Genomic DNA, 26,984 nt, shown 5'->3' with positions numbered 1-26,984 from the left:
TGTGAAGTTTGGTAGATTATTTACCACTATAAACTGCCCCTGGTGTGTGGGCTGTAGGAAGTGGTGGGGTTGGATTGGGGAGGTGGGGGAGTGTCACCAAACCCTTCTCATCAAAATGTTTCCAACCCTCGGGCCTATTGCTATTTTATAGCAACTGTGAGCCTCTTTCTTGGATTTAATAGTCACTTACATTTTTTATCAACGAGAGATGGATGACTTTTCCTCTTGCGTTTGGACCTTGTCTATGGAGCTGATGCACAACAATGTTGAGAATTATATTCTACACTATATATTCCCTTTTGCTCTATCTATTGTATTTGATATTGACTTTATTGTATTTATGTATGACATGCCCAATTTCTATCCTCCTGCTTTGTTTAGATTAGTGTAGAGATACAGTGCGGAAACAAGCCCTTCGTTCCACCGAGTCACCATGGCATCCTTCATGCTTCTGAGGCATGCACCATCTATAGCAAGTACCTTAAAGCATTAGGGATATGGCACCAAAGCAAAATCCACCAAGTGCAAGATAAGCAAATCAAGGTCAAAATCCTTGATCAGGCCGATATCCCCAGCAGAGGCTGTTCATCTGTTAATGACATTAATGCTTTTTCAAACATTTAAGTTCAGGTGCCAGGATCTTTCCTGGGAATCAGGAAGGAAATAAAGTCATTATTTTTACTACCTTCTTCCCACTTTCCTCTTGCCAAGCTCACACACGGGTACTTGATATTAACAGAAACCTTGACTTTTCACAGAAAGCCATGTGAGTATCTTCCCATTATCTTTGTTACAAGTGACTTAATGATAAGATTCATTTATAAATTTGATGAAACAAAAAAAAAGGCATTTTTAGGCAACTGCAATCCAAAGCCATTCAATAAAAAATATTTAATTTCAGTCACTCTCACCTTTTCTTCAGAAAAAGGATCTGCTTCACGGCACTGAAGATCTTGATCATCTCTGGTACGCATGTCGTCTTTGGAATCTTTGCATCTCAAGAGTACTTTGACCATGTATCCTTCATTGAGCTCCTGTGAAAAATAGACATGTGTCATATGGATCTCAATCATAGAAACATAGAAAATAGGTGCAGGAGGAGGCCATTCGGCCCTTCGAGCCAGCACCGCCATTCATTGTGATCATGGCTGATCGTCCCCTATCAATAACCCGTGCCTGCCTTCTCCCCATATCCCTTGACTCCACTAGCCCCTAGAGCTCTATCTATCTACCTCTCTCTTAAATCCATCCAGTGACTTGGCCTCCACTGCCCTCTGTGGCAGAGAATTCCATAAATTCACAACTCTCTGGGTGAAAAAGTTTTTTCTCACCTCAGTCTTAAATGACCTCCCCTTTATTCTAAGACTGTGGCCCCTGTGGCCACATTGGGAACATTTTTCCTGCATCTAGCTTGTCCAGTCCTTTTATAATTTTATGTGTTTCTATAAGATACCCCCTCATCCTTCTAAACTCCAGTGAATACAAGCCTAGTCTTTTCAATCTTTCCTCATATGACAGTCCCGCCATCCCAGGGATCAATCTCGTGAACCCACGCTGCACTGCCTCAATCACAAGGATGTCCTTCCTCAAATTAGGAGATCAAAACTGTACACAATACATAGAAACATAGAAACATAGAAAATAGGTGCAGGAGTAGGCCATTCGGCCCTTCGAGCCATGCAGCGCCATTCAATATGAGCATGGCTGATCATCCAACTCAGTATCCTGTACCTGCCTTCTCTCCATACCCCCTGATCCCTTTAGCCACAAGGGCCACATCTAACTCCCTCTTAAATATAGCCAATGAACTGGCCTCAACTACCTTCTGCGGCAGAGAATTCCAGAGATTCACCACTCTCTGTGTGAAAAATGTTTTCCTCATCTCGGTCCTAAAAGATTTCCCCCTTATCCTTAAACTATGACCCCTTGTTCTGGACTTCCCCAACATCGGGAACAATCTTCCTGCATCTAGCCGGTCCAACCCCTTAAGAATTTTGTAAGTTTCTATAAGATCCCCCCTCAATCTCCTAAATTCTAGCGAGTAGAAGCCGAGTCTATTCAGTCTTTCTTCATATTCCAGATGTGGTCTCAGCAGAGCCCTATACAACTGCAGAAGAACCTCTTTACTCCTATACTGAAATCCTCTTGTTATGAAGGCCAACATTAGCTTTCTTCACTGCGGAATGGGGATGGGGGTTGGTGGCAGAATTGTCAAACTCACCAAGTTCCTCCAGCGATTTGTTTTGTGGTCACTTCACTTTGTGTGCTGCTAATTTCATGAGTGGTTTTAACACTGCACTTCCCTTGGTCAGTAGCTTTGTAGATTATGGTGCTTTGTGCTCATCTGGCATCTTTCCAATTTGGCAAGGGTTTCTATTCCTTTTTAGCCAGAGACTAGACCCACAATACTCAGCATGACCTCCAAGCTTTTTACCAGTTCATTACAGTCTAAGCTTCCAAGTTGTCAATGCCTTTTTCTCAAAAAAAAAATCATTCATGCTCACACTGTAGCAGCCTTGCTTATTTTGTACCACTTCAATCTTCCTTCAGTTTCCTTTCTTGCAACAGTCTGGTTGCTCTCCCCTTATAACTACGGAATTCCAGATCTGTGACCATCAGTGTAAAGGTCTTCTACATCCCATCCAGAACTGCATGATGTATTCCATCTTCAATCCATGTACAATGCAGTTCCAACTGGGCCTCATCAAGTCATTGATTGAAACTTGTTAACTTCAGTTTTACCAGGGTTGATTGAGACCACACTTGGCCAAATGCTGCCTTGATGTATCGGGAAGGAACTGCAGATGCTGGTTTACACTGAAGACAGACACAACATGTTGGAGTAACTCAGCGGGACAGGCAGCATCTCTGGATACAAGGAATGGGTGACGTTTCAGGTCACTGTACTTGAAGAGACAAAAGACTCCAGAAACGTCACCTACTCCTTCTCTCCAGTGATGTTGCCTGTCCCACTGAGCTACTCCAGCAATTTGCGTCTATCTTGATGTATCATAACTTGCTATGTGTTCCCACTGCAACATTGGACTAAGGTAGTGACACGGTCTCAAGCCAAGTTGTCCCGTTAAAACCCAAACTAAGAAGTGGAAGAAAAAATTAATGAAAGTGGAGGATTATAAAAAATCGAAAATTTGAAGGGAATGAAAATAGTTTGGATTTTTCCAAGTTTTATGCCTGATCCAATTTAATTGAAGAATGCCAACTTCCAGCATACCTTTTGCCTCCACTCCCAGCCATTGGAGATTTTGTCTGAATGTTGTATGAACAATTTACAGAACTGTTGAAATTGCTGCTCTCCCAAACCAATCGATTCATTTTGGTTAACTTTAAGCGACATCTGTAGACAACAAAGAAAACAAAAGATCTTTCAGTAATTTCACACACAGCACAAACAATAACGTCAAATAATCAAAACCGTAGTGTTTCGATTTTCAAGGTTTGGAGGAATAAAGATACTGTGATACACCTGCCCCTCAGCTAACAATGAACAGGTGACAATGATAGCCGTTCCTTGATCAACGTCAGCTTTGATCTGTTGTTTTCACACCTTACTCTTCCATATCTCTAGTCTCCCTCTCCCCCGACTCTCAGTCTGAAGAAGGGTCACCACCCATTCCTTCTCTCCAGAGATGCTGCCTGGCCCGCTGAGTTACTCCGGCTTTTTGTGTCTATCTTCAACCACAGTTATATTGCATTTCGTGATAGTAGCAGAATTAGGCCATTCGGCCCATCAAGTCTATTCTGCCATTCAATCATGGCTGATCTATCTCTCCCTCCTAACCCCATTCTCCTGTCTTCTCCCCACAACCCCTGACACCCATAATAATCAAGAATCTATACATGTCTGCCTTAAATATATCCATTGACTTGGCCTCCACACCCTTCTGTGGCAAAGATTTCAACAGATTCATCATCCTCTTGACTAAAGACATCCCTCCTCATCTCCTTCCTAAAGGAACATCCTTTAATTCTGAGGCTATGACCTCTAGTCCTAGACTATCCCACTAGCGGAATCATCCTCTCCACATCCAAGCTATCCAAGCCTTTCCCAACACATTGACAAATTTTGAAAAAGTAATCTCTATTGATACAAAGATGAATATGAACGTCCTTTCTGTATAAAACCTGCAATCTCAAGTAGGTGGCTAGTTTGTAGACAATAGGCAATAGACAATAGGTGCAGGAGTAGGCCATTTGGTCCTTTGAGCCAGCACTGCCATTCAATGCGATCATGGCTGATCATCCACAATCAGTACTCCATTCCTGCCATCCCTCCAAATCCCTTAACTCCGCTATCCCTAAGAGCTCTATCTACTCTCTCTTGAAAGCATCCAGAGAACCTGCCTCCACCGCCCTCTGAGGCAGAGAATTTCACAGACTCACAACTCTCTGTGTGAAAAAATGTTTCCTCATCTCCGTTCTAAATGGCCTACCCTTATTCTTAAACTGTGGCCCCTGGTTCTGGACTTCCCCAACATTGGGAACATGTTTCCTACCTCTAGCGTGCCCAAACCCTTAAAACATTTATATGTTTCAATAAGATTTTTGGACTAGTATCTGGATAATTTAACTTTGATATTATCTCCGAGACGTCCACTTACATTAGAGTGCATTCTTCCGTGGTGCAAAGAGTATACTGACATTGCAACACGCACCAGTGTTTGCAGCAGCCATTTACACCTGGCTGAGCTAGATCAGATGGACACAAAATGCTGGAGTAACTCAGCAGGTCATAAGTGATGGGAGCAGAATGACACCATTCAGCCCATCAAGTCATACCTGGACTTAGTATACGATACGGGATCACCACAGAACTAACCCTTTGCAGATTACAAGTTTCATCCAGGGCTTCTGATTCATGTTCATGTGATAGGAGCAGAATTAGGCCATTCGGCCCATCAAGTCTACTCCGCCATTCAATCATGGCTGATCTATCTCTCCCACCGAACCCCATTCTCCTGCCTTCTCCCCATAACCCCTGACACCCGTACTAATCAAGAATCTATCTATCTCTGCCTTAAAAAAAATATCCGTCGACTTGGCCTCCACAGCCTTCTGTGGCAAAGAATTCCACAGATTCACCACCTTTTGACTAAAGAGGCAGGCAGCATCCCGAGCGATCCATAGGTCCGTTGTTTCACAAGCAAGAGATTGGTGCATGGAAGTTTACCGAGCTCAGTCTGAGTATCTAGTGCCAATCGATTCCAACTAAACTACAAATAACGTCATTTTCTATCAATAAACTTTCCAAGGGAACAAGGGACAAGTATTTCTCATTTTTGGGATCTCAGGTTGATTCAAGGTAAATTATCAATGAAACTACCTGTCAGAAAGTGAGCTCCATTGAAACTTGGGAGATCTGCCCTTCTTCCTTCTGCAGGCCCCCTGCCATAACCCTCCATGTTGAGCATGGATAAAATAAAACACAGAACACTGACTGCACACAGACATCCCAGTAGCTTATTTGCAGATGTTATTATTCCTACACGGTTGGAGATTCACAGGATAATTTATCTGAAATAAGCATTCATCAACAGGGCCAAACTATCCAGACACAAGAGTGTATCTTGTCATTGAAAGTTGGCGTGCAGGTACAGCAGGCAGTGAAGAAAGCTAATGGAATGTTGCCCTTCATAACAAGAGGATTTCAGTATAGGAGTAGAGAGGTTCTTCTGCAGTTGTAAAGGGCTCTGGAGAGACCACATCTGGAGTATTGTGTACAGTTTTGGTCTCCTAATTTGAGGAAGGACATCCTTGTGATTGAGGCAGTGCAGCGTAGGTTCACGAGATTGATCCCTGGGATGGCGGGACTGTCATATGAGGAAAGATTGAAAAGACTAGGCTTGCATTCACTGGAGTTTAGAAGGACGAGGGGGTTTCTTACAGAAACATATAAAATTATAAAAGGACTGGACAAGCTAGATGCAGGAAAAATCTTCCCAATGTTGGGCGAGTCCAGAACCAGGGGCCACAGTCTTAGAATAAAGGGGAGGTAATTTAAGACCGAGGTGAGGAAAAACGTTTTCACCCAGAGAGTTGTGAATTTATGGAATTCCCTGCCACAGAGGGCAGTGTCACTGGATGGATTTAAGAGAGAGTTAGATAGAGCTCTGGGGTAGTGGAATCAAGGGATATGGGGAGAAGGCAGGCACGGGTTATTGATAGGGGACGATCAGCCATGATCACAATGAATGACGGTGCTGGCTCGAAGGGCCGAATGGCCTCCTCCTGCACCTATTTTCTATGTTTCTATGTTTCTATGTCTAAAACAAAAACACACATTGTAATTACATTTCTGATTCTCCATTGATGAAGTGGGCCCTGGCTCAAAAACAAAAAACAAATATTCAGTACAACCCTCACCACTAATTCTCCCGTTTCATTCTTCGCTGCATCCATATGAAACAAGGAACTGCAGATGCTGGCTTGTACTAAAGTGAAGAGGTCTGAGAAAGGGTTCCGACTGAAACATCACCTATCCATTTTGTCTGGGGATACTGCCTGACCTGCTGAATTGCTACAGCATTTTCTGTCTATCTGAAGTTTGGTTACTGAAGATAGACACAAAATGCTGGTGTAATGGGCCTGCCCCAATTAGGCGACTGCCAGCGACTAGGACAATGGAATTCACCAAAGTCAGCACCTGGCGACAACTTGCGTCACCTGGCCACAACCTACGACAGCCCAAATGTTTCGACAGTCGCCTGTAGTCGCTTACAAAATTGCCCAAGTGGGACAAGCCCATTATTTCACAGATCAGGTGGAGTTTCTCCAGCACTTTGTGTCTTTTTTCAAATATAAACCAGCATCTGCAGTTCCTTCCTACACATAGTTTGGTTATTATTTGGTACAAATCATGTAACGAGTTAGCAGCAGGCCCTGTCTCTGAACTATTAAAGATGTGCACAACAGATTATCTGGCTTAAATAAAAGAGCTGAGCAAAGCTGATAGTAACAACTCCTTTCCTTTCACATCAGAGGTGAGTAAAATGCTTACAGTGGTCTCTAATATTTTCATATCAAAGATGAAATCATCTTTAAGTTTACATCCACAGTGCAGCCAAATCTCAGGGGATGCAGTGAAAATGCCAAAGAACATCTTAAACTATGTCATTATTAAGATGCAAATGCAATAATTGCAAGAAACCTCCATATAGCAAATTAAACTTTCAAATAAACTTTCATATTTAATTCAGATTTTACATTCAAAAAATGTTTTATGATATTCTGACAGTGCAACACAATTTTTTTTAAACACGTACTGTGGCTGTTTCATTACAGTACATGTAGTTTGCCAAATAATAGGCCAGGAATTTCATTGTACATTGCACTGTTTGTGTGTGTGTTTTACAACAGGGACAAATTGGAAAAGCGATCAGGAAGTTCACAGGTTGTTGCCTGGGCTTCCATGCGAACAACTATGCTAGTACTATTCCCTGGAGATGCACAGTGACATCCACGGCTGTGCAACGCTTCATTGGACACCATATCCACAAAATTCACTCCCAAATAAATATATGCACATCACCTGCTCTGGCCAAAGCAGGCTTTTGCAATGACTGAAGATAGACGCAGAGAGCTGGAGTATCTCAGCAGGACAGGCAGCATTTCTGGAGAGAAGGAATGGGTGACGTTTTGGGTCAAGACCCGAGTTACTGCAGCTTTTTGTGTCAGTCTTCGGTTTAAACCAGCATCTGCAGTTCCTTTGTACACATTTTGCAATGGCTGTTTAGTTTTGTTTTATTGTCACATGTACCGAGGAAAGTGAAAAGCTTTTTTGTCGCGTGCTATCCAGTCAGTGGAAAGACTATAAGATGGATTACAATCGAGCCATCTTTGGTGAACAGATACATAGAAACATAGAAAATAGGTGCAGGAGTAGGCCATTCGGCCCTTCGAGCCTGCACCGCCATTCGATGTGATCATGGCTGATCATCCAACTCAGTATCCCATCCCTGCCTTCTCTCCATACCCCCTGATCCCTTTAGCCACAAGGCCCACATCTAACTCCCTCTTAAATATAGGGGGGTTGCACGAAAGGTCACTGGGTCATAGGGCTCGACGCACGGAGCCGCTAAATCCAACTGGAAGACATCCGTCACTTCCGGTATATGTTATTAATGCTAGAAACGCGTACTTTCCTACCTGTTAAAAACCGCCAAAATGTTGAATTTTTGCGCTGAAAAAAATTGTGGGAGTCGGGGTAAGTGTGAGAGACATGTACCCAACTTCAGAATTCCAAACGTGAAGCGAAATGAAGGTATAGAGAAGCGAGAACTGAAGGGACTACAGCAGCTAAAGTGCTTGGTAAACATTGAAAATATTGGGAATTATCGTGTTTGCTCACTGCATTTCATCAAGTAAGGCATTATTTGTGTTTTTTCTTGATTCCTTTGGTATCTAAAAATTCTCAGAAGTGATAAATCTGGCTGTAAATTTTTCTTCAGATGCGTTTTCATTTTGTATGTAAAACCCACGAGAACCATGGGCGATTAAAAAAAATTACAGCCAGATTTATCACTTCTGAAACTTTTTAGATGCCAAAGGAATCAAGAAAAAACACAAATAATGCCTTACTGTTGATGAAATGCAGTGAGCAAACGGCCAATGTTGGCCAAGCACTCTGGCTGTTGTTGTCCCTTCAGCTCTCGTTTCTATCTACCGTCATTTCTCCTCACTTTTGGAATTGTGAAGTAGGCTAAATGTCTCACACGCTTATCCCGATTTCCATAATTATTTACAGCGCAAAAATTGACAATTTCAGCGGTGGGGTTTTAACGGGCCCACTACGCTGGGAACAATGGTAAATGCCAACCTGCGGTTCATCGCGTGTAATCGACTTGGAATAGCTTAGCAACAGTACGGGTCATGGGTCGTAACCCGACTGCCGTGAAACCTCCCTATAACCAATAAAATGGCCTCAACTACCTTCTGTGGCAGAGAATTCCACAGATTCACCACTCTCTGTGTGAAAAATGTTTTTCTCATCTCGGTCCTAAAAGATTTCCCCCTTATCCTTAAACTGTGACCCTTAGTTCTGGACTTCCCCAACATCGAGAATAATCTTCCTGCATCTAGCCTGTCCAACCCCTTAAGAATTTTGTAAGTGTACAGGATAAAGGGAATAAAGTTTGATGCAAGTTAAAGTCCAGTCAAGTCAGATTATAGATAGTATAAAGGTCACCAATGAGGTAGATGTTTGGTCAGGACTGCTCGCTAGTTGGTGATAGGATGGTTCAGTTGCCTGATTACAGCTGTTAGATTCTGTTGTCTTTTAGTCACCCTTCCATAGTATCCTCTTTACTACGAAATTATAAACTGAAAATAGGCACAAAATGCTGGAGTAACTCAACGGGACAAACAGCCCGAGGGAGGATCCCAACCGAAATGTCACCCATTCCTTCTCTCAAGTTCAAGTTCACATTTATTGCCACATGCACCAATTAGTGTTCAGTGGAATTTGATTTACCATGCAGCCATAAAAACAAAAGAGCACAATACACACTAGAATCTAACATGAAGATCCACCATAGTGGAATCACCATTCTTCACTGTTGTGGAAGACAATAACTTTGTCAGTCTTCCTCCGTGGTCGGGGCCATGAACCCTCCGCAGTCGCCGCTACGGATGGGCCGATGTACAGGCCCTCTCGTCGGGATGCTCGAAACTTCAACGTCGGGACGGACAGACACTCAAAGTTCCGAATCGGACGCTTCCAAACGGAGACCGCGGCTTCAGTATGTTATAGGCCGCAGGCCGGCGGTCGGAGCTCTTAAAGTCCACGCCGCGCCCACGGCTAGAAGCTCCGCAGACCGCGGCTTTAGGATGTTGTAGTCCGCGCAGCACTTCTTCTAGCGATCCCCGGCAAGGGATCGCCCGGCTACGCGATGGAAAGTTCGCGCTGCGCCCGCTGCTGAAGCTCTGGACCCGACTCCGGGAAAAGTCGCAACAATCCAAGTTGCTGGGCTGCCACGGAGGGCCAAATGCAACCAGGAGAAAAGTCGCATTCCACCGAGGTAAGTGACTAAAAATGTTTCCCCCAATTCCTGCACCCCCCCCCGCACACACACTACAACACACTTAAACACAATTTTAGACATACTAAAAACAAAAAAAAGTGGAAAAGAAAAACAGCTGCGGTCCTTCTTGGGACCACTCAATCTGAAGAAGGGTCTTGACCTGAAATGGCACCCCCTTCCTTCTCTCTAGAGATGCTGCCTGTCCCGCTGAGTTACTCCAGCATTGTGTGTCTATCTTCGGTTTAAACCAGCATCTGCACTTCCTTCCTACAAATTATAAACTAACCTTTTTGTTTCAGAATACTCGACCTGCACATTTGTTTACGCAACAAGCTGATCTTCAAATCCATCTCCTTTACATTCCAGGAACTTATTCGGTGCATTTTTTGTCCAAATCTGACTTTCCTAACCAATATGTAAAGTCCCCTCTGAAGGTCATCATTCTAGTAGTTAAGTAGAAATACCGACCAGATATCAAAAACATATAGAACATTCCATCTCGTCCACACAGCCAAATTGGATCAGCCAGCTCCCCACAAAAGTACATAACATTATTTTGCATTTTTACCTTCAACAATTATTTCAGCTTCTTTACCTTAAAAAAAGGTTTAAAAAAAACGATTTCTCCCTGCACACTCAGGTGTCAATTTGTTATACCTTGTGGATTAAAATTGTTACTGCTTTCCCTTTAAAGTTCAGGAGCACTGCACCCTTGCATCAACTAGACCTAACCCAACTTTTTTATTTAATGAAAAACTAACAACATCTAGAACCAGCTACGCAATTCAAAAAGGGAGGTGATGCAGCCACTGATTGTACAGATATGTGGAGCCAATCTGACATGAAGACTCTGTCTCTTGCCTGTCAAATGGAACGCAACAATGAAACAGCTGGCGTACGGCACTTGCTCCAAAACCAGCCGAAACGCAGCAACGTCCAAGAAAAACACCAAGGAACAGAGTCTTTGCGCATTTTCCTCAAGTAGTGGTGATTTAGCAAATATTTAGAATGATGAGGGGGCTTTTATTTACGCTTCCTTTGGAATGTTAAACTGTGAACTACCGACGCAGGTCAAACTCCCTACACCCTGTAAAACAACTTGCAAAAGCAAAAATTATTAGTTTTTCATTCATTTTTTGTTATGATACCCAAAATAAACAAGTACTTTAGACTTCAGTAGCTCAATAAAGCAACATTCACGTTACTTTGATAATTAGGCATCGACAATGTTCATTCTCTCATGCCAGTTTCTCCTTCCTCACAGAGGAATATTGCTCATCAGATTTATTACCCTTCCCACAGTCCTCCCACCCACCGGGTTCCTAACTCCCCCTTCCCTTCTTCAGGGTTTCGGCTCGAAGAAGGGTTTTGGCCCGAAATGTTGCCTATTTCCTTCACTCCATAGATGCTGCTGCACCCGCTGAGTTTCTCCAGCACTTTCGTCTACCTTGGATCAACATATCATTGGGAAGATAATGCAATATATTAAGCTTTTATCCGAATGAGGATAGAAATATATTTTTAAATATATTAAGTTTACTAATAATCATGGCAATATTGGAGTATGTGAAATTTGCTATTTTATGGATACCTTTAAAGGAAGAATCAAGTTACCAAATAAGAAGTTAAAAGCACAACAATAGTACAAGTAGAGGATTTCTTGGAATGTATGTGAGATAGTTTTCTAAACCAACATGTAGAGGAACCAACGAGAGAGCAGGCTATTCTAGACTGGGTATTGAGTAATGAGGAAGGGTTAGCTAGCAGTCTTGTTGTACGTGGCCCCTTGGGCACGAATGACCATAATATGGTTGAGTTCTTCATTAGGATGGAGAGTGACATAATTAATTCAGAAACAAGGGTTTTGAACTTAAAGAAAGGTAACTTTGAGGGTATGAGACGTGAATTGGCCAAGATAGACTGGCAATTGATTCTTAAAGGGTCGACGGTGGATATGCAATGGAAGGCATTTAAAGGCTGCGTGGATGAACTACAACAATTGTTCATCCCTGTTTGGCAAAAGAATAAATCAGGGAAGGTAGTGCACCCGTGGATAACAAGGGAAATCAGGGATAGTATCAAAACAAAAGATGAAGCATACAAATTAGCCAAAAAAGCGGTCTACCAGAGGACTGGGAGAAATTCAGAGTCCAGCAGAGGAGGACAAAGGGTTTAATTAGGAAAGGGAAAATAGATTATGAAAGAAAACTGGCAGGGAACATAAAAACTGACTGCAAACGTTTTTATAGATATGTGAAGAGAAAGAGATTAGTTAAAACAAATGTGGGTCCGTTGAAGTCAGAAACAGGTGAATTCATCATGGAGAACAAGGACATGGCAGACCAATTGACCAACTACTTTGGTTCAGTCTTCACTAAGGAAGACATATAATCTGCTGAAAATAGCAGGGGACCGGGGGTCAAATGAGATGGAGGAACTGAGTGAAATCCAGGTTAGCCGGGAAGTGGTGTTAGGTAAATTGAATGGATTAAAGGCCAATAAATCCGCAGGGCCAGATAGGCTGCATCCCAGAGTACTTAAGGAAGTATCCCCAGAAATAGTGGATGCATTAGTTTCTGGAGTAGATTCTGGAGTAGTTCCTGAGGTCTGGAGGGTAGCTAATGTAACCCCCCTTTTTAAAAATTGAGGGAGAGAGAAAACGGGGAAGTACAGACCAGTTAGTCTAACATCGGTAGTGGGGAAACTGCTAGAGTCAGTTATTAAAGATAGGATAGTAGCACATTTGGAAAGTGGTGAAATCATTGGACAAAGTCAGCATGGATTTATGAAAGGTAAATCATGTCTGACGAATCTTATAGAATTTTTCGAGGATGTAACTAGTAGAGTGGATAAGGGAGAACCAGTGGATGTGTTATATCTGGACTTCCAGAAGGCTTTCAACAAGGTCCCACATAAGAGATTAGTATCCAAACTAGTAAGCACACGGTATTAGGGGTTCAGTATTGATGTGGATAGAGAACTGGCTGGCAGACAGGAAGTAAAGAGTAGGAGTAAACGGGTCCTTTTCACAATGGCAGGCAGTGACTAGTGGGGTACCGCAAGGCTCAGTACTGGGACCCCAGCTATTTACAATATATATTAATGATTTGGACGAGGGAATTGAATGCAACATCTCCAGGTTTGCAGATGACATGAAGCTGGGGGGCAGTGTTAGCTGTGAGGAGGATGCTAGGAGGCTGCAAGGTGACTTGGATAGGCGGGGTAAGTGGGCAAATGCATGACAGATGCAGTATAATGTGGATAAATGTGAGGTTATCCACTTTGGTGGCAAAAACAGGAAAGTAGACTATTAACTGAATGGTGGCCGATTAGGGAAAGGGTAGATGCAACGAGACCTGGGTGTCATGGTACACCAGTCATTGAAAGTAGACATGCAGGTGCAGCAGGCAGTGAAGAAAGCGAATGGTATGTTAGCATTCATAGCTAAAAGATTTGAGTATAGGAGTAGGGAGGTTCTACTGCAGTTGTACAGGGTCTTGGTGAGACCACATCTGGAGTATTGCGTGCAGTTTTGGTCTCCTAATCTGAGGAAGGACATTCTCACCATCGACGACACCACTGTCTCCCCATCTCCCCAGGCCCGCAACCTTAGCGTGATCTTTGATTCCACCCTCTCCCTTGAGCCTCACATCCGCCATGTCATTAAAACCTCCTTCTTTCATCTCCGCAACATCGCCAAACTCAGACCCTCTCTCACACCTCCCGCTGCTGAAAGACTCATCCATGCCTTCATCTCCTCCCGACTGGACTACTGCAACTCACTTCTCCTTGGCATCAGCTCCACCTACATCAACCGACTCCAACTGGTCCAGAATGCCGCCGCCCGACTCATCACCCACACCAAATCCTGGCATCACATCACTCCAGTCCTCAAACAACTTCACTGGCTTCCCATCTCCCACCAGATCACCTACAAAATCCTGGTCCTCACCTACAAAGCCCTCCACCATCTGTCCCCCCCATATCTCACTGACCTCCTCTCCCCCTACCAACCCTCACGGTCCCTCAGATCCACATCAGCCGGTCTTCTCTCCATCCACAAGTCCAACCTCCGCAGTTTTGGGGACAGAGCCTTCTCCAGGGCAGCTCCCAGGCTCTGGAACTCCCTCCCCCAACTGATCCGCAATTCCGTGTCCCTCACCATCTTCCAGTCCCGCCTCAAGACCCATCTCTTCACCTCTGCCTATCTTTAGCCCCACGTCCCCCTCCCTTTTCATCTGTGCATTAATTGCCTCATATTGTGTTTTGTATTGAATTCTGTCTTTACTTTGTGTACTAGTCATGTCTCTACTATTTATTTCATTCCCCTTACATGTTTTTCCTCTACCTGCTAAATTTTTGTAAGGTGTCCTTGAGACTTGTGAAAGGCGCCCATAAATAAAATGTATTATTATTATTATTATTATTCTTGCCATAGAGGGAGTACAGAGAAGGTTCACCAGACTGATTCCTGGGATGTCTGGACTTTCATATGAAGAAAGACCTGATAGACTTGGCTTGTACTCGCTAGAATTTAGAAGATTGAGGGGGGACCTTATAGAAACTTACAAAATTCTTAAGGGGTTGGACAGGATAGATACAGGAAGATTGTTCCTGATGTTGGGGAAGTCCAGAACAAAGGGTCAAAGTTTAAGGATAAAGGGGAAATCTTTTACGACTGAGATGAGAAAAACATTTTTTACACAGACAGTGGGAATCTCTGGAATTCTCTGCCACAGAATGTAGTTGAGGCCAGTTCATTGGCTATATTTAAGAGGGAGTTAGATGTGCCCCTTGTGGCTAAAGGGATCAGGGGATATGGAGAGAATGCAGGTACAGGATACTGAGTTGGATGATCAGCCATGATCATACTGAATGGCGGTGCAGGCTCGAAGGGCCGAATGGCCTACTCTTCCACCTATTTTCTATGTTTCTATGTTTCTATGTAAGTATAATTTCCACCATCAAGTAGATAAGTTAAAACGGAAAATCTTGACATATCTTGTAAAGGGAACCCAAGTTTCTTTCTATAATAATTTGGCACGTTAATAAAACAGTAATGGTTTCATTATTCCTTGAAAATGAATAGGCCACAAGCCTTCTGCCAATTTTACTCAGCAAATAACACACAAGAACAGCCCAAGGTGGCTTCACTGGCAGTTTTTAATTCCCCCCATGATTACAGACAGCTACAACACAAAAAGACTTTTAGCCTGTTATATCTGACAAATGTTTTTTCCCTCTTTAGCTATCCGCTCAAAGTGCACCAACCTGCTTCAAAAAAACCTCAGTCTGAAGAAGGGTCTCAACCCAAAACGTCACCCACACCTTCTCTCCAGAGATGCTGCCTGTCACGCTAAGTTACTCCAGCATTTTGTGTCTATCTTCGGTGTAAACCAGCATCTGCAATTCCTTCCTACACATGAAACAAGCAACTAGTTCCCTGCTGGAAGAACATGGGGAGCTTCAACAAAATTCCACAAACATTTCCCAAAACACATCAAAACATTAATATGCTACAAATGTTTGTGTCAACCTATGCATGTTTTATTTTGTAAAGATATCAAGACCAGTTCTTTACTACACCAAATCCATTCCACTTAACAAGTGCAAGAAAGTAGTTCATCACAGAAAGACAAAATAAAGAGGTAATTTTTTGAAACGATACTCTGGTCTTTTTTTAAAGAATTGTTACCCAATGGAAAGCTGCTCAATGAAGCATGCATGTCTCATGCTCCAGAAAGACTTCTATAAAAGGATGCAAATTGCTTATGTTAATCTCAGAATAGAGGGTCTTAGACCTGCACGGTGGCACAGCAGCAGAGTTGCTGCCTTATAGCACCAGAAACCCGGGCTCAATCCTGACTATGGGTGCTGTCTGTACCTTCTCCCCGTGATCTGCGTGGGTTTTCTCCGGGGTCTCTGGTTTCCTCCCACAATCCAAAGACGTAGAGTTTGTCTGTTAAGTGGCTAGGTATAAGCGTAAATTGTCCCTAGTGTTGGATCACTTTAATGTGCGGGGATCACTGGTCAGCACAGACTCTGTGGGCCGAAGGGCCTGTTTCCACGCCATATCTCTAAATTAAAGTAAAATAATTGATCTCACAGCTAATCGGTACACAAGTAATGACCTGAAGAAGCATTAAGCCAGGAAGCAGAGCTAGTAACTCCTCCTGAGAAGTTTCAAGCTCTATTGCGATTCAAAATGATTTGCTGTTGTCCCCCTTGGGAGAAACCGGTATAATTCACAGTTTCTTGATTAAATAAATGGGCGTTTTGTTTTAGCATTTTTGCAAAATAACAAAATGAGTTGGTGCAAGAGAAACTTTGAGAACAAGTGCAGTATATTCTACAATGACTGCAGTTACGTTATTTATATTTAGGCTGTTTCCAAATACAGCAGATCAATTCCATTGCACTTTGTAGCAGTTCCCTCAATCTTGAAAACATGCATTATTCAACCAATATTACATCGCAGACATGATATAGTTTTGCAGCTATTTTGTGAATATGATGGATTTTTAGAAGCAGGCACGACGATAGACTTTTCACATTGAACTTCAGACACTCAGGGTATAGATTAGACTGCGTAGTGTGTAAAATGGATGATGTTTAATTGGCAATCAATTTTAAATGAAAGAAAGGTTTTCCATGATATAAACACCAGGAGTATTATAAATCACTGATTCACAATCACAGAGGTTTACACCATTACAAAAGGAAAATTACTCACTATGGTACTTTATTTGTCACTTGTACCAATGTACAGAAATTCATTATCGTATACATTTCAGTACAAGTATCACTACACATAAGCATTTTTGCAACGATTGTTGCAACTATATAGTACTAGACTAAGTGGGACCCGTTGGGTCCCATGTTCACACAGGAGGGCTGGTCCCCCAACGCAATATTCCACCTCTCCACCAATTCCAATTTTGGTGGCCAGTGGGGGGGGGTGGGCCGAGCTTTCTGGAGCACTAGTATGGGTATTGTGGGCTGAAGGGACTGGTTTCCAGAGGGCTAATATGGACATTGTGGGCCAAATGGATTCTTGGGGTGGCAGCTCAGTCACTCAAGCCTGATGTGCTGGCAGCTCACTCATGGCTGGTGGGCTGGCAGTTGTGGGAAATTCCATTTCAAGCAGGGTGCAAGGACCAAATTCAAATGCAGTTTCCTACCATTTCAAGCAGGGTGCAAGGCCACCGAACTCAAGTGTGGTTTCAAGCCACTTCAAGCAGGGTGCAGGGCCACCGAACGCTAGTGCTGTTTCATGCCACTTCAAGCAGGGTGCAAGACAAGCAAATTAAAGTACAGTTTCATACCACTTCACGCAGGGTGCAAGGCCACCACCAACAACCATTTGCAGTGCAGCATTTCAAAGCAACCACCACCAACAACCATTTGCAGTGCAGCACTTCAAACCAACCACATTTTCATTTTCAAACCACATTAAGGGCACTCACAGTTGAATAGACGTTCAGTGTTATTCCCAGCTCAGAGAGACGTGACCCTCTCACTTCCTCCTTCTTGCAGAGACTGACTGAGGCACAACACTTCCGGGTTTTATAGTCCCTCCCCCCCTCCCAGCAGCAAGGGCAGCAGAGAGAATCTCAACATTTTTTAAACATTAATAACTCTTTTATTATTAATCAATGGGAAAAATCATCTTGGCCTGCGCAGCGGAGGGGGACTCCGAGTCAGATGGCCAGAAATCACAGCCATAAGTGGCAGCGTTTTTGTTAAAATCATGAAACAAAAAAACAGGAAGTGGTCAAGATCAGACTTTTAGTAATATATAGATTAAAATATGAAGGAAAGAACACTGATATTAAATCTCCCTCATGTTCTTTTTTGTTAATTTAGTTTAGTTTAGAGATACAGTGTGGAGACAGGCACTTCGGCCCACCGAGTCCATGCCAACCAGCAATCTCCGCACATTAAAGGGCCTGTCCTACTTGGGTGTCATTTTGTGAATCCCAAAATACTGGGGCGCAGCACGCGACCGTGCATCACTGCCTAAGCCACCACGTCTCACCCCGCGCCACAACGCGCGCGTGACACGTAAATGATGTTGCGTCGTGACGCGTAAATAACGCACAAATAACGCCCAAGTGGGACAAGCCCTTAATGTTACACACACTAGGGACAATTTACATTTATACCAAGCCAATTAACCTACAAACCTGTACGTCTTTGGAGTGTGGGAGGAAACCGAAAATCTTGGAGAAACCCCACGCAGATCACGGGGAGAATGTACAAACTCCGTACAGATAGCACCCGTAGTTGGGATCGAACCCGGGTCTACAGAACTGCAAGAAAGCGCTGTAAGGCAGCAACTACCACTTTGCCACCATGCCGCCCATAATATTCACTACAGCACCATCTCCTTTTGAGAGAATCAATTGTAAATTGTTTTATGCGATGAAGTTCATCTTACAATGCAAACGAGAATACTTGCTCTCCCCACAACAACTTGCTAAGAAAAAGCCTTTGGTTACGGAGAATAACAAGCACTTTCTCATTTTCATTAAAATGGTTATTTTCACTCCACATACATTATGCATCCCAGATCGTTAGGTGACCCAAAACTTCATAGGTTCCCTGTCCAAAGGAAGCAGAATATGGTTTTCATTTGTTATAGAATTTAGAGCGGAGCTACCTAATAAAGCATACCAGCATTCCTACTCTAAATGTAATGGGTAATTAATCAATTCATTCCTCAGCATCTGTTGAAAACCACTGGCTCAGACTTCAGCAAATACTACAGACTATCAAATCTTGCCTAAATGGAAAGTTTACTTAGCTGTGTACCACTGCTGTTGTTTAAAGTTGACTGCAGTAAACGGTTTATCAAATTAAAGTCAAACCTCCAATGATCTGGCAAATTCAGGGCTTTGGTGCTGCCATATTTTCAGGATTATTTTCAGAATATTACTTAAATTAATCCATCAACATACTTTAATTTACCCCTTGTAAAGATGTAAAGCAATATTACAATACATTTTCTAATGAATCGATGTAGCTGAAATAGAGCTGGGGCCCCTGTGAATGGAAAGTGAGCAGTGCAAACATCACATTGCAAGCCAGGATTTCCAAAGAGCCAGACAGCAGAGTGTCAGTGATTTTCTGTAACAGTTTAAAGTACTTCCTGCTCCCCACACAATGCACAAATTCTTTCAAAGTCAGCATGGATTTATGAAAGGTAAATCATGTCTGACGAATCTTATAGAATTTTTCAAGGATGTGGATAAGGGAGAACCAGTGGATGTGTTATATCTGGACTTCCAGAAGGCTTTCGACAAGGTCCCACATAAGAGATTAATATACAAACTTAAAGCACACGGTATTGGGGGTTCAGTATTGATGTGGATAGAGAACTGGCTGGCAGACAGGAAGCAAAGAGTAGGAGTAAACGGGTTCTTTTCACAATGGCAGGCAGTGACTAGTGGGGTACCGCAAGGCTCAGTGCTGGGACCCCAGCTATTTACAGTGTTCGGCTGGCGACCGGAAGGTAGCTCGAAGGGCTTACTCCTGCACCTAATTTCTATGTTTCTATGTTTCTATGTAGCCGGTTCGAATCCCGCTTGGAGTGCATACTGTCATTGTGTCCTTGTGCAAGACACTTCACCCACCTTTGCCTGTGTGTGAATGTGTGTGAATGTGTGTGAATGACTGGTGGTGGTTGGAGTGGCCGTAGGCGCAGATTAGCAGTCACGGTTCCGTCAGTCTGCCCCAGGGCAGCTGTGGCTACAGAAGTAGCTCACCACCACCAAGTGTGACTGAGGAGTGAATGAATAATACGATGTAAAGCACCTTGAGTATCTAGAAAGGCGCTATATAAATCCCATCCATTATTATCATTATTATATTAATGATTTTGACGAGGGAATTGAATGCAACATCTCCAAATTTGCGGATGACACGAAGCTGGGGGGTAGTGTTAGCTGTTTGGAGGATGCTAGGACACTGCAAGCTGACGTGGATAGGCTGGGTGAGTGGGCAAATGCATGGCAGATGCAGTATAATGTGGATAAATGTGAGGTTATCCATTTTGGTGGCAAAAACAGGAAAGTAGGCTATTATCTGAATGGTGGCCAATTAGGAAAGGGGGAGATGCGACGAGACCTGGGTGTCATGGTACACCAGTCATTAACAGTAGGCATGCAGGTGCAGCAGGCAGTGAAGAAGGTGAATGGTATGTTAGCATTCATAGCAAAAGGATTTGAGTATAGGAGCAGGGAGGATCTACTGCAGTTGTACAGGATCTTGGTGAGACCACACCTGGAGTATTGCCATATAACCATATAACAATTACAGCACGGAAACAGGCCATCTCGACCCTTCTAGTCCGTGCCGAACACGTATTCTCCCCTAGTCCCATATAGCCCTCCATTCCTTTCCCGTCCATATAACTATCCAATTTATTTTTAAATGATAAAAACGAACCTGCCTCCACCACCTTCACTGGAAGCTCATTCCACACAGCCGCCACTCTCTGAGTAAAGAAGTTCCCCCTCATGTTACCCCTAAACTTCTGTCCCTTAATTCTCAAGTCATGTCCCCTTGTTTGAATCTTCCCTACTCTCAGTGGGAAAAGCTTATCCACGTCAACTCTGTCTATCCCTCTCATCATTTTAAAAACCTCTATCAAGTCCCCCCTTAACCTTCTGCGCTCCAAAGAATAAAGCCCTAACTTGTTTAACCTTTCTCTGTAACTTAGTTGCTGAAACCCAGGCAACATTCTAGTAAATCTCCTCTGTACTCTCCTCTGTACTCTCTCTATTTTGTGGACATCCTTCCAATAATTAGGCGACCAAAATGGTACACCATACTCCAGAATTGGCCTCACCAATGCCTTGTACAATTTTAACATTACATCCCAGCTTCTATACTCAATGCTCTGATTTATAAAGGCCAGCATACCAAAAGCTTTCTTTACCACCCTATCTACATGAGATTCCACTTTCAGGGAACTGTGCACAGTTATTCCCAGATCCCTCTGTTCACCTGCATTCTTCAATTCCCTACCATTTACCATGTACGTCCTATTTTGATTTGTCCTGCCAAGATGTAGCACCTCACACTTATCAGCATTAAACTCCATCTGCCATCTTTCAGCCCACTCTTCCAACTGGCATAAATCTCTCTGTAGACTTTGAAAATCTACTTCATTATCCACAACCCCACCTATCTTAGTATCATCTGCATATTTACTAATCCAATTTACCACACCATCATCCAGATCATTGATGTACATGACAAACAACAGTGGACCCAACACAGATCTCTGTGGCACCCCACTAGTCACCTGCCTCCAACCTGACAAACAACCATCCACCATTACTCTCTGGCATCTCCCATTCAGCCACTGTTGAATCCATCTTGCTACTCCACCATTAATACCCAACCATTGAACTTTCTTAACCAACCTTCCATGAGGAACCTTGTCAAAGGCCTTACTGAAGTCCATATAGACAACATCCACTGCTTTACCCTCATCAATTTCCCGAGTAACCTCTTCAAAAAATTCAAGAAGATTAGTCAAACATGACCTTCCAGGCACAAATCCATGTTGACTGTTCCTAATCAGACCCTGTTTATCCAGATGCGTATATATATTATCTCTAAGTATCCTTTCCATTAATTTTCCCACCACTGACGTCAAACTAACAGGTCTATAATTGCTATGTTTACTCTTAGAACCCTTTTTAAACAATGGAACAACATGCGCAGTACGCCAATCCTCCGGCACTATTCCCGTTTCTAATGACATTTGAAATATTTCTGTCATATCCCCGGCTATTTCTACACTAACTTCCCTCGATGTCCTAGGGAATATCCTGTCCGGACCTGGAGACTTATCCACTTTTATATTTCTCAAAAGTGTCAGTACTTCCTCTTCTTTGATCCTCATAGTTTCCATAGCTACTCTACTTGTTTCCCTTACCTCACATAATTCAATATCCTTCTCCTTGGTGAATACCGAAGAAAATAAATTGTTCAATATCTCCCCCATCTCTTTTGGCTCTGCAGATAGCTGTCCACTCTGACTCTCTAATGGACCAACTTTATCCCTCGTTATCCTTTTGCTATTAATATAGCTGTAGAAACCCTTTGGATATTGCGTACAGTTTTGGTCTCCGAATCTGAGGAAAGACATTCTTGCCATAGAGGGAGTACAGAGAAGGTTCACCAGACTGATTCCTGGGATGTCAGGACTTTCATATGAAGAAAGACTGGATAGACTCGGTTTGTACTCACTAGAATTTAGAAGGTTTAGTGGTGTTCTTATAGGAAGTTAAAACATTCTTAAGGGGTTGGAAAGTCTAGATGCAGGAAGATTGTTCCCGATGTTGGGGAAGTCCAGAACAAGGGGTCACAGTTTAAGGATAAGGGGGAAATCTTTTAGGACCGAGATGAGGAAAACATTTTTCACACAGAGTGGTGAATCTCTGGAATTCTCTGTCACAGAAGGTAGTTGAGGCCAGTTCATTGGCTATATTTAAGAGGGAGTTAGATGTGGCCCTTGTGGCTAAAGGGATCGGGGGTATGGAGAGAAGGCTGGTACAGGATACTGAGTTGGATGATTAGCCATGATCATATTGAATGGCGGTGCAGGCTCGAAGGGCCGAAGGTCCTACTCCTGCACCTAATTTCTATATTTCTATGTTTCACCTCCAAGAGGGATCCTTGCAGCAGTGAAACAATTTAACTCTTGAATTTGAGAGTACTTTTTACAAGATATCTGTTCACCAGTTTGAGTGGGGTCAAGGTTGCGGCCCTGTTTCCATCAATCTTTCCACCACCACGCATAAGAAGCGACAAGGCAGACACCATTGTACACAGATGCCGAGAAGTGTGTTCAACTTTGGCTGAACAACTTCTAATCTTGCGTGTGGACTCAATAAGAAGCACAAGACCAGTTTGAGTTGGTTCCACTTGGAGGAAAGGAATCAAAATCCTGAAGTCATTGAGCTCAGGTGCCAGAGAGTGATATAGTGTGGAAACAGGCCCTTCGGCCCAACTTGCCCGAACTGGCCAACATGTCCCAGCTACACTAGACCCACCTGCCTGCGCTTGGTCCATATCCCTCCAAACCTGTCCTATCCATGTACCTGTCTAAATGTTTCTTAAACATTACAATAGTCCCAGCCTCAACTACCTTCTCTGGTAGCTCGTTCCATACGCCTACCACCCTTTGTGTGAAAAAGTTACCCCTCAGATTCGTATTCAATCTTTTCCCCTTCAACTTAAACCCTCGATTGACCCATTCTGTAAAAGAGACTATCTGCTCTACCCGATTTATTCCTCTCATGATTTTATGACAATCGTAAAAATACATTGCGTTGCTAAGTTTCAAACAATCACTTGGATTGTTCCGAGTGAAATTCAATTCTGAAATTAACACAATGAGAAATGAAAGAGGTGACCTATAGCATTTGGAGGTAGCAGCTGACTTTACAGGGTCACGTCACAGATTAAACGAGCCTGATAAAACTTTGTTGAAGGAGCAGATGAGGTCGATCAGAATGCTGCGTGGATTAGAGAGGTTGAACAAACTTGGATTCTTTTCTCCAGAGTGCTGGAGGCTGAGGAGAGGCCTGATGAGGAGGAAACAAAATGATGCTGTAGACAATCAGAATCTTCTACCCAGTGTGGAAATGTCATAGACTAAGGGGCATAGCTTTAAGGTGAAAGGGGCAAAGTATGAAGATGAAGAGGGGTGGGTGACTGGAACATAGGAACATAATGCCAGGGGTGATGGTGGAGGCAGATATGACAAGAGGCATGTGAGAGGCTCTTGGTATGTATATGGATTTGCAGGGAATGGGGGGTGTGGGGGGGGTGGGGGGGTGGTGAGAGATATGGATCGTGCAAACAGAGATGAGTTTACTTCAGAGGAACAGCATGGAAACAATCTCGAGCCCATCATCCTCGCCGACCAACGATCACCCCATACACTAGTTCTATTCTACACCGTAGCCACAATTTACTGATTGAAGTCAATGAATCTACAAACTTGAAGTGTGGGAGGAAAGCCGAGCACCCAAATAAAACCCACACGGAGGTCACAGGGAGAAAGTACTAGCTCCGTACAGACAGCGCCCGTAGTCAGGGTCAAACCCGTGTCTCTGGCATGGTAAGGCAGCAACTTTATCGCTGTGCCGCCTTTAACTTGGCATCATGTTCGACACACTGTGGGCTAAAGAGCCTGTTCCTGTAATATACTCTTCAATTTCTATTTTCTATAGTTTCTACATAGACAGCAGTGTCAAACAGCCAGCAGTGCTTCATGCTATCATTTGCTGAGATTATTGGTACGAGACCACCATGATGGCAACTTTGTAAACTTACTTGACCCTCCTTTAGAAAAGTTGCTTACAGTTTTACTGCATTCCTCCATCTGCATCAAGAGCTGACCAAGAACTGGGAACCTTCCAGCAGATTCCACTCAAGAGTCTTGCAGTCGACACAATGAATTTAGGAAAACTACTCATGGTGCAACAGGGTACTAAACACCTACATATGCAACATTCCCACTGAATGAAACAGGCATGGATATGTCAAAGATAGGCACAAAATGCTGGAGTAACTCCGCGGGACAGGCAGCATCTCTGGAGAGAAGGAATGGGTGACGTTTCAGGTCGAGACCCTTCTTCAGACTGAATCAGCATTATGTGTCTATCTTCGATTTAAATCAGCATTTGCAGTTCTTTCCTACACAGGTATAGATATGTAATCTCCATGGACATTTCACTATTCTCATTAATAAGACAATGGTGACCAGCAAGATCCATCAATATAACTGGTGGAAGGTAAATGATGGATTAGCAAAGTAGAAAATAACATCAACTCCACTCTCCGGTATTGTGTAGAGAATAATTAGATCATTCAAATCCCAAATATTCTCTTCAACTTTAAAAATGCTGCACATCTGCAAGTAATTTTCCACAAATCCCCACAACTGCTTTTAAAAGTACAAGAAATGACAGAAACGTAGCACAGGGTGGAGACGGAAATAGAGGCAGACAGAGAGAAAGAAAGAAAGAAAATAAACACACAAACCTTGAGTCATTCGGCGGATCAGGCAGCATCTCTGGAGAAAAGGAATAGGTGACGTTTCGGGTCGAGGCCCTTCTTCTAAAAGGTGAAAGAAGAAAGGTCTTGACCCGAAAGTTCACCTATTCCTTTTCTCCAAAGATGCTGCCTGACCCGTTGTTTTACTCCAGCTTTTTGTGTCCATCTTTGGAGTAAACTGGCATCTGCAGTTCCTTCCCACCCAAGGCAGACACACAGAGACAGAGATACACACACACACACACAGACACGACACATACACACACACAGACACAACACATACACAGAGACACACAGAGACACACAGACACATACACACAACACACACACACACAGCCACACACACGGAGATATACACAGAGAGACACACAGAGAGACACACAGAGAGACACACATACACAGACACACACAGAGACACACGCGCAGAGACACGACACACACAGAGGGAGACACACACACACAGAGGGAGACACACACACACAGAGGGAGAGACAGACACACACACACACAGAGGGAGACACACACACACACACACAGAGGGACACACACACACACACAGAGGGAGACACACACACACACACACAGAGGGAGACACACACACACACAGACACAGACACACACACAGACACACACACACAGACACACACAGACACACACACACAGACAGACACACACACACACAGAGACACACACACACACAGACACACACACACACACAGAGACACACACACACAGACAGAGAGACACACACACACACACACACAGAGGGGAGACACACACACACAGAGGGAGACACACACACACACACAGAGGGACACACACACACACACACACACACACACAGAGGGAGACACACACACACACAGAGACAGACACACACACACACAGAGGGACACACACACAGGAAACACACAGACACACACACACAGGGACACACACACACACACACACACACACACAGAGGGACACACACACACACACAGAGGGAGACACACACACACACACAGACAGACACACACACACACAGACACACACACACACACACACACACACACACACAGACACACACACACACACACACGACAGAGACACACACACACACACAGAGGGAGACACAGACACACACACACACACACACACACAGAGGGAGACACACACACACACACAGACACAGACACACACACACACACAGACACACACACACACACACAGAGGGAGACACACACACACACACAGGAGACACACACACACACACACACACACACACACACACACACACACACACACACACACACGGAGACAGTTGCGTACAGTTTTGGTCTCCTAATCTGAGGAAAGACATTCTTGCCATAGAGGGAGTACAGAGAAGGTTCACCAGACTGATTCCTGGGATGTCAGGACTTTCATATGAAGAAAGACTGAATAGACTCGGCTTGTACTCGCTAGATTTTAGAAGATTGAGGGGAATATTATAGAAACTTACAAAATTCTTAAGGGGTTGGACAGGCTAGATGCAGGAAGATTGTCCCCGATGTTGGGGAGGTCCAGAACAAGGGGTCACAGCTTAAGGATAAGGGGGAAATCTTTTAGGACCGAGATGAGAAAAACATTTTTCACACAGAGAGTGGTGAATCTCTGGAATTCTCTGCCACAGAAGGTAGTCGAGGCCAGTTCATTGGCTATATTTAAGAGGGAGTTAGATGTGGCCCTTGTGGCTAAAGGGATCAGGGGGTATGGAGAGAAGGCAGGGATGGGATACTGAGTTGGATGATCAGCCATGATCATATTGAATGGCGGTGCTGGCTCGAAGGGCCGAATGGCCTACTCCTGCACCCTATTTTCTATGTTTCTATGACACACACACAC

General features: G+C 43.6%; 1 protein-coding gene across 4 annotated transcripts in view; it reads right to left on the bottom strand.

Moving 5' to 3' along the window:
* atg10 (ATG10 autophagy related 10 homolog (S. cerevisiae)) overlaps window positions 1-26,984 on the bottom strand; it is a 327,510-nt gene that overhangs the window by 288,227 nt on the left and 12,299 nt on the right. For all 4 annotated transcript variants that reach the window (XM_055633408.1, XM_055633405.1, XM_055633406.1 and 1 more), the window contains exons 2-3: window positions 3,233-3,355; window positions 912-1,034 (exon numbers count right to left, since the gene is read on the bottom strand). In XM_055633408.1, the coding sequence (XP_055489383.1) occupies window positions 912-1,034; window positions 3,233-3,355 (246 nt within the window). The remainder of the gene's footprint in view (window positions 1-911; window positions 1,035-3,232; window positions 3,356-26,984) is intronic.

The sequence above is a fragment of the Leucoraja erinacea genome, chromosome 3, assembly GCF_028641065.1.
Source record: "Leucoraja erinacea ecotype New England chromosome 3, Leri_hhj_1, whole genome shotgun sequence".
In the NCBI taxonomy this organism is placed as follows: Eukaryota; Metazoa; Chordata; class Chondrichthyes; order Rajiformes; family Rajidae; genus Leucoraja; species Leucoraja erinaceus.
This window is presented reverse-complemented; position numbering and strand designations above follow the sequence as displayed.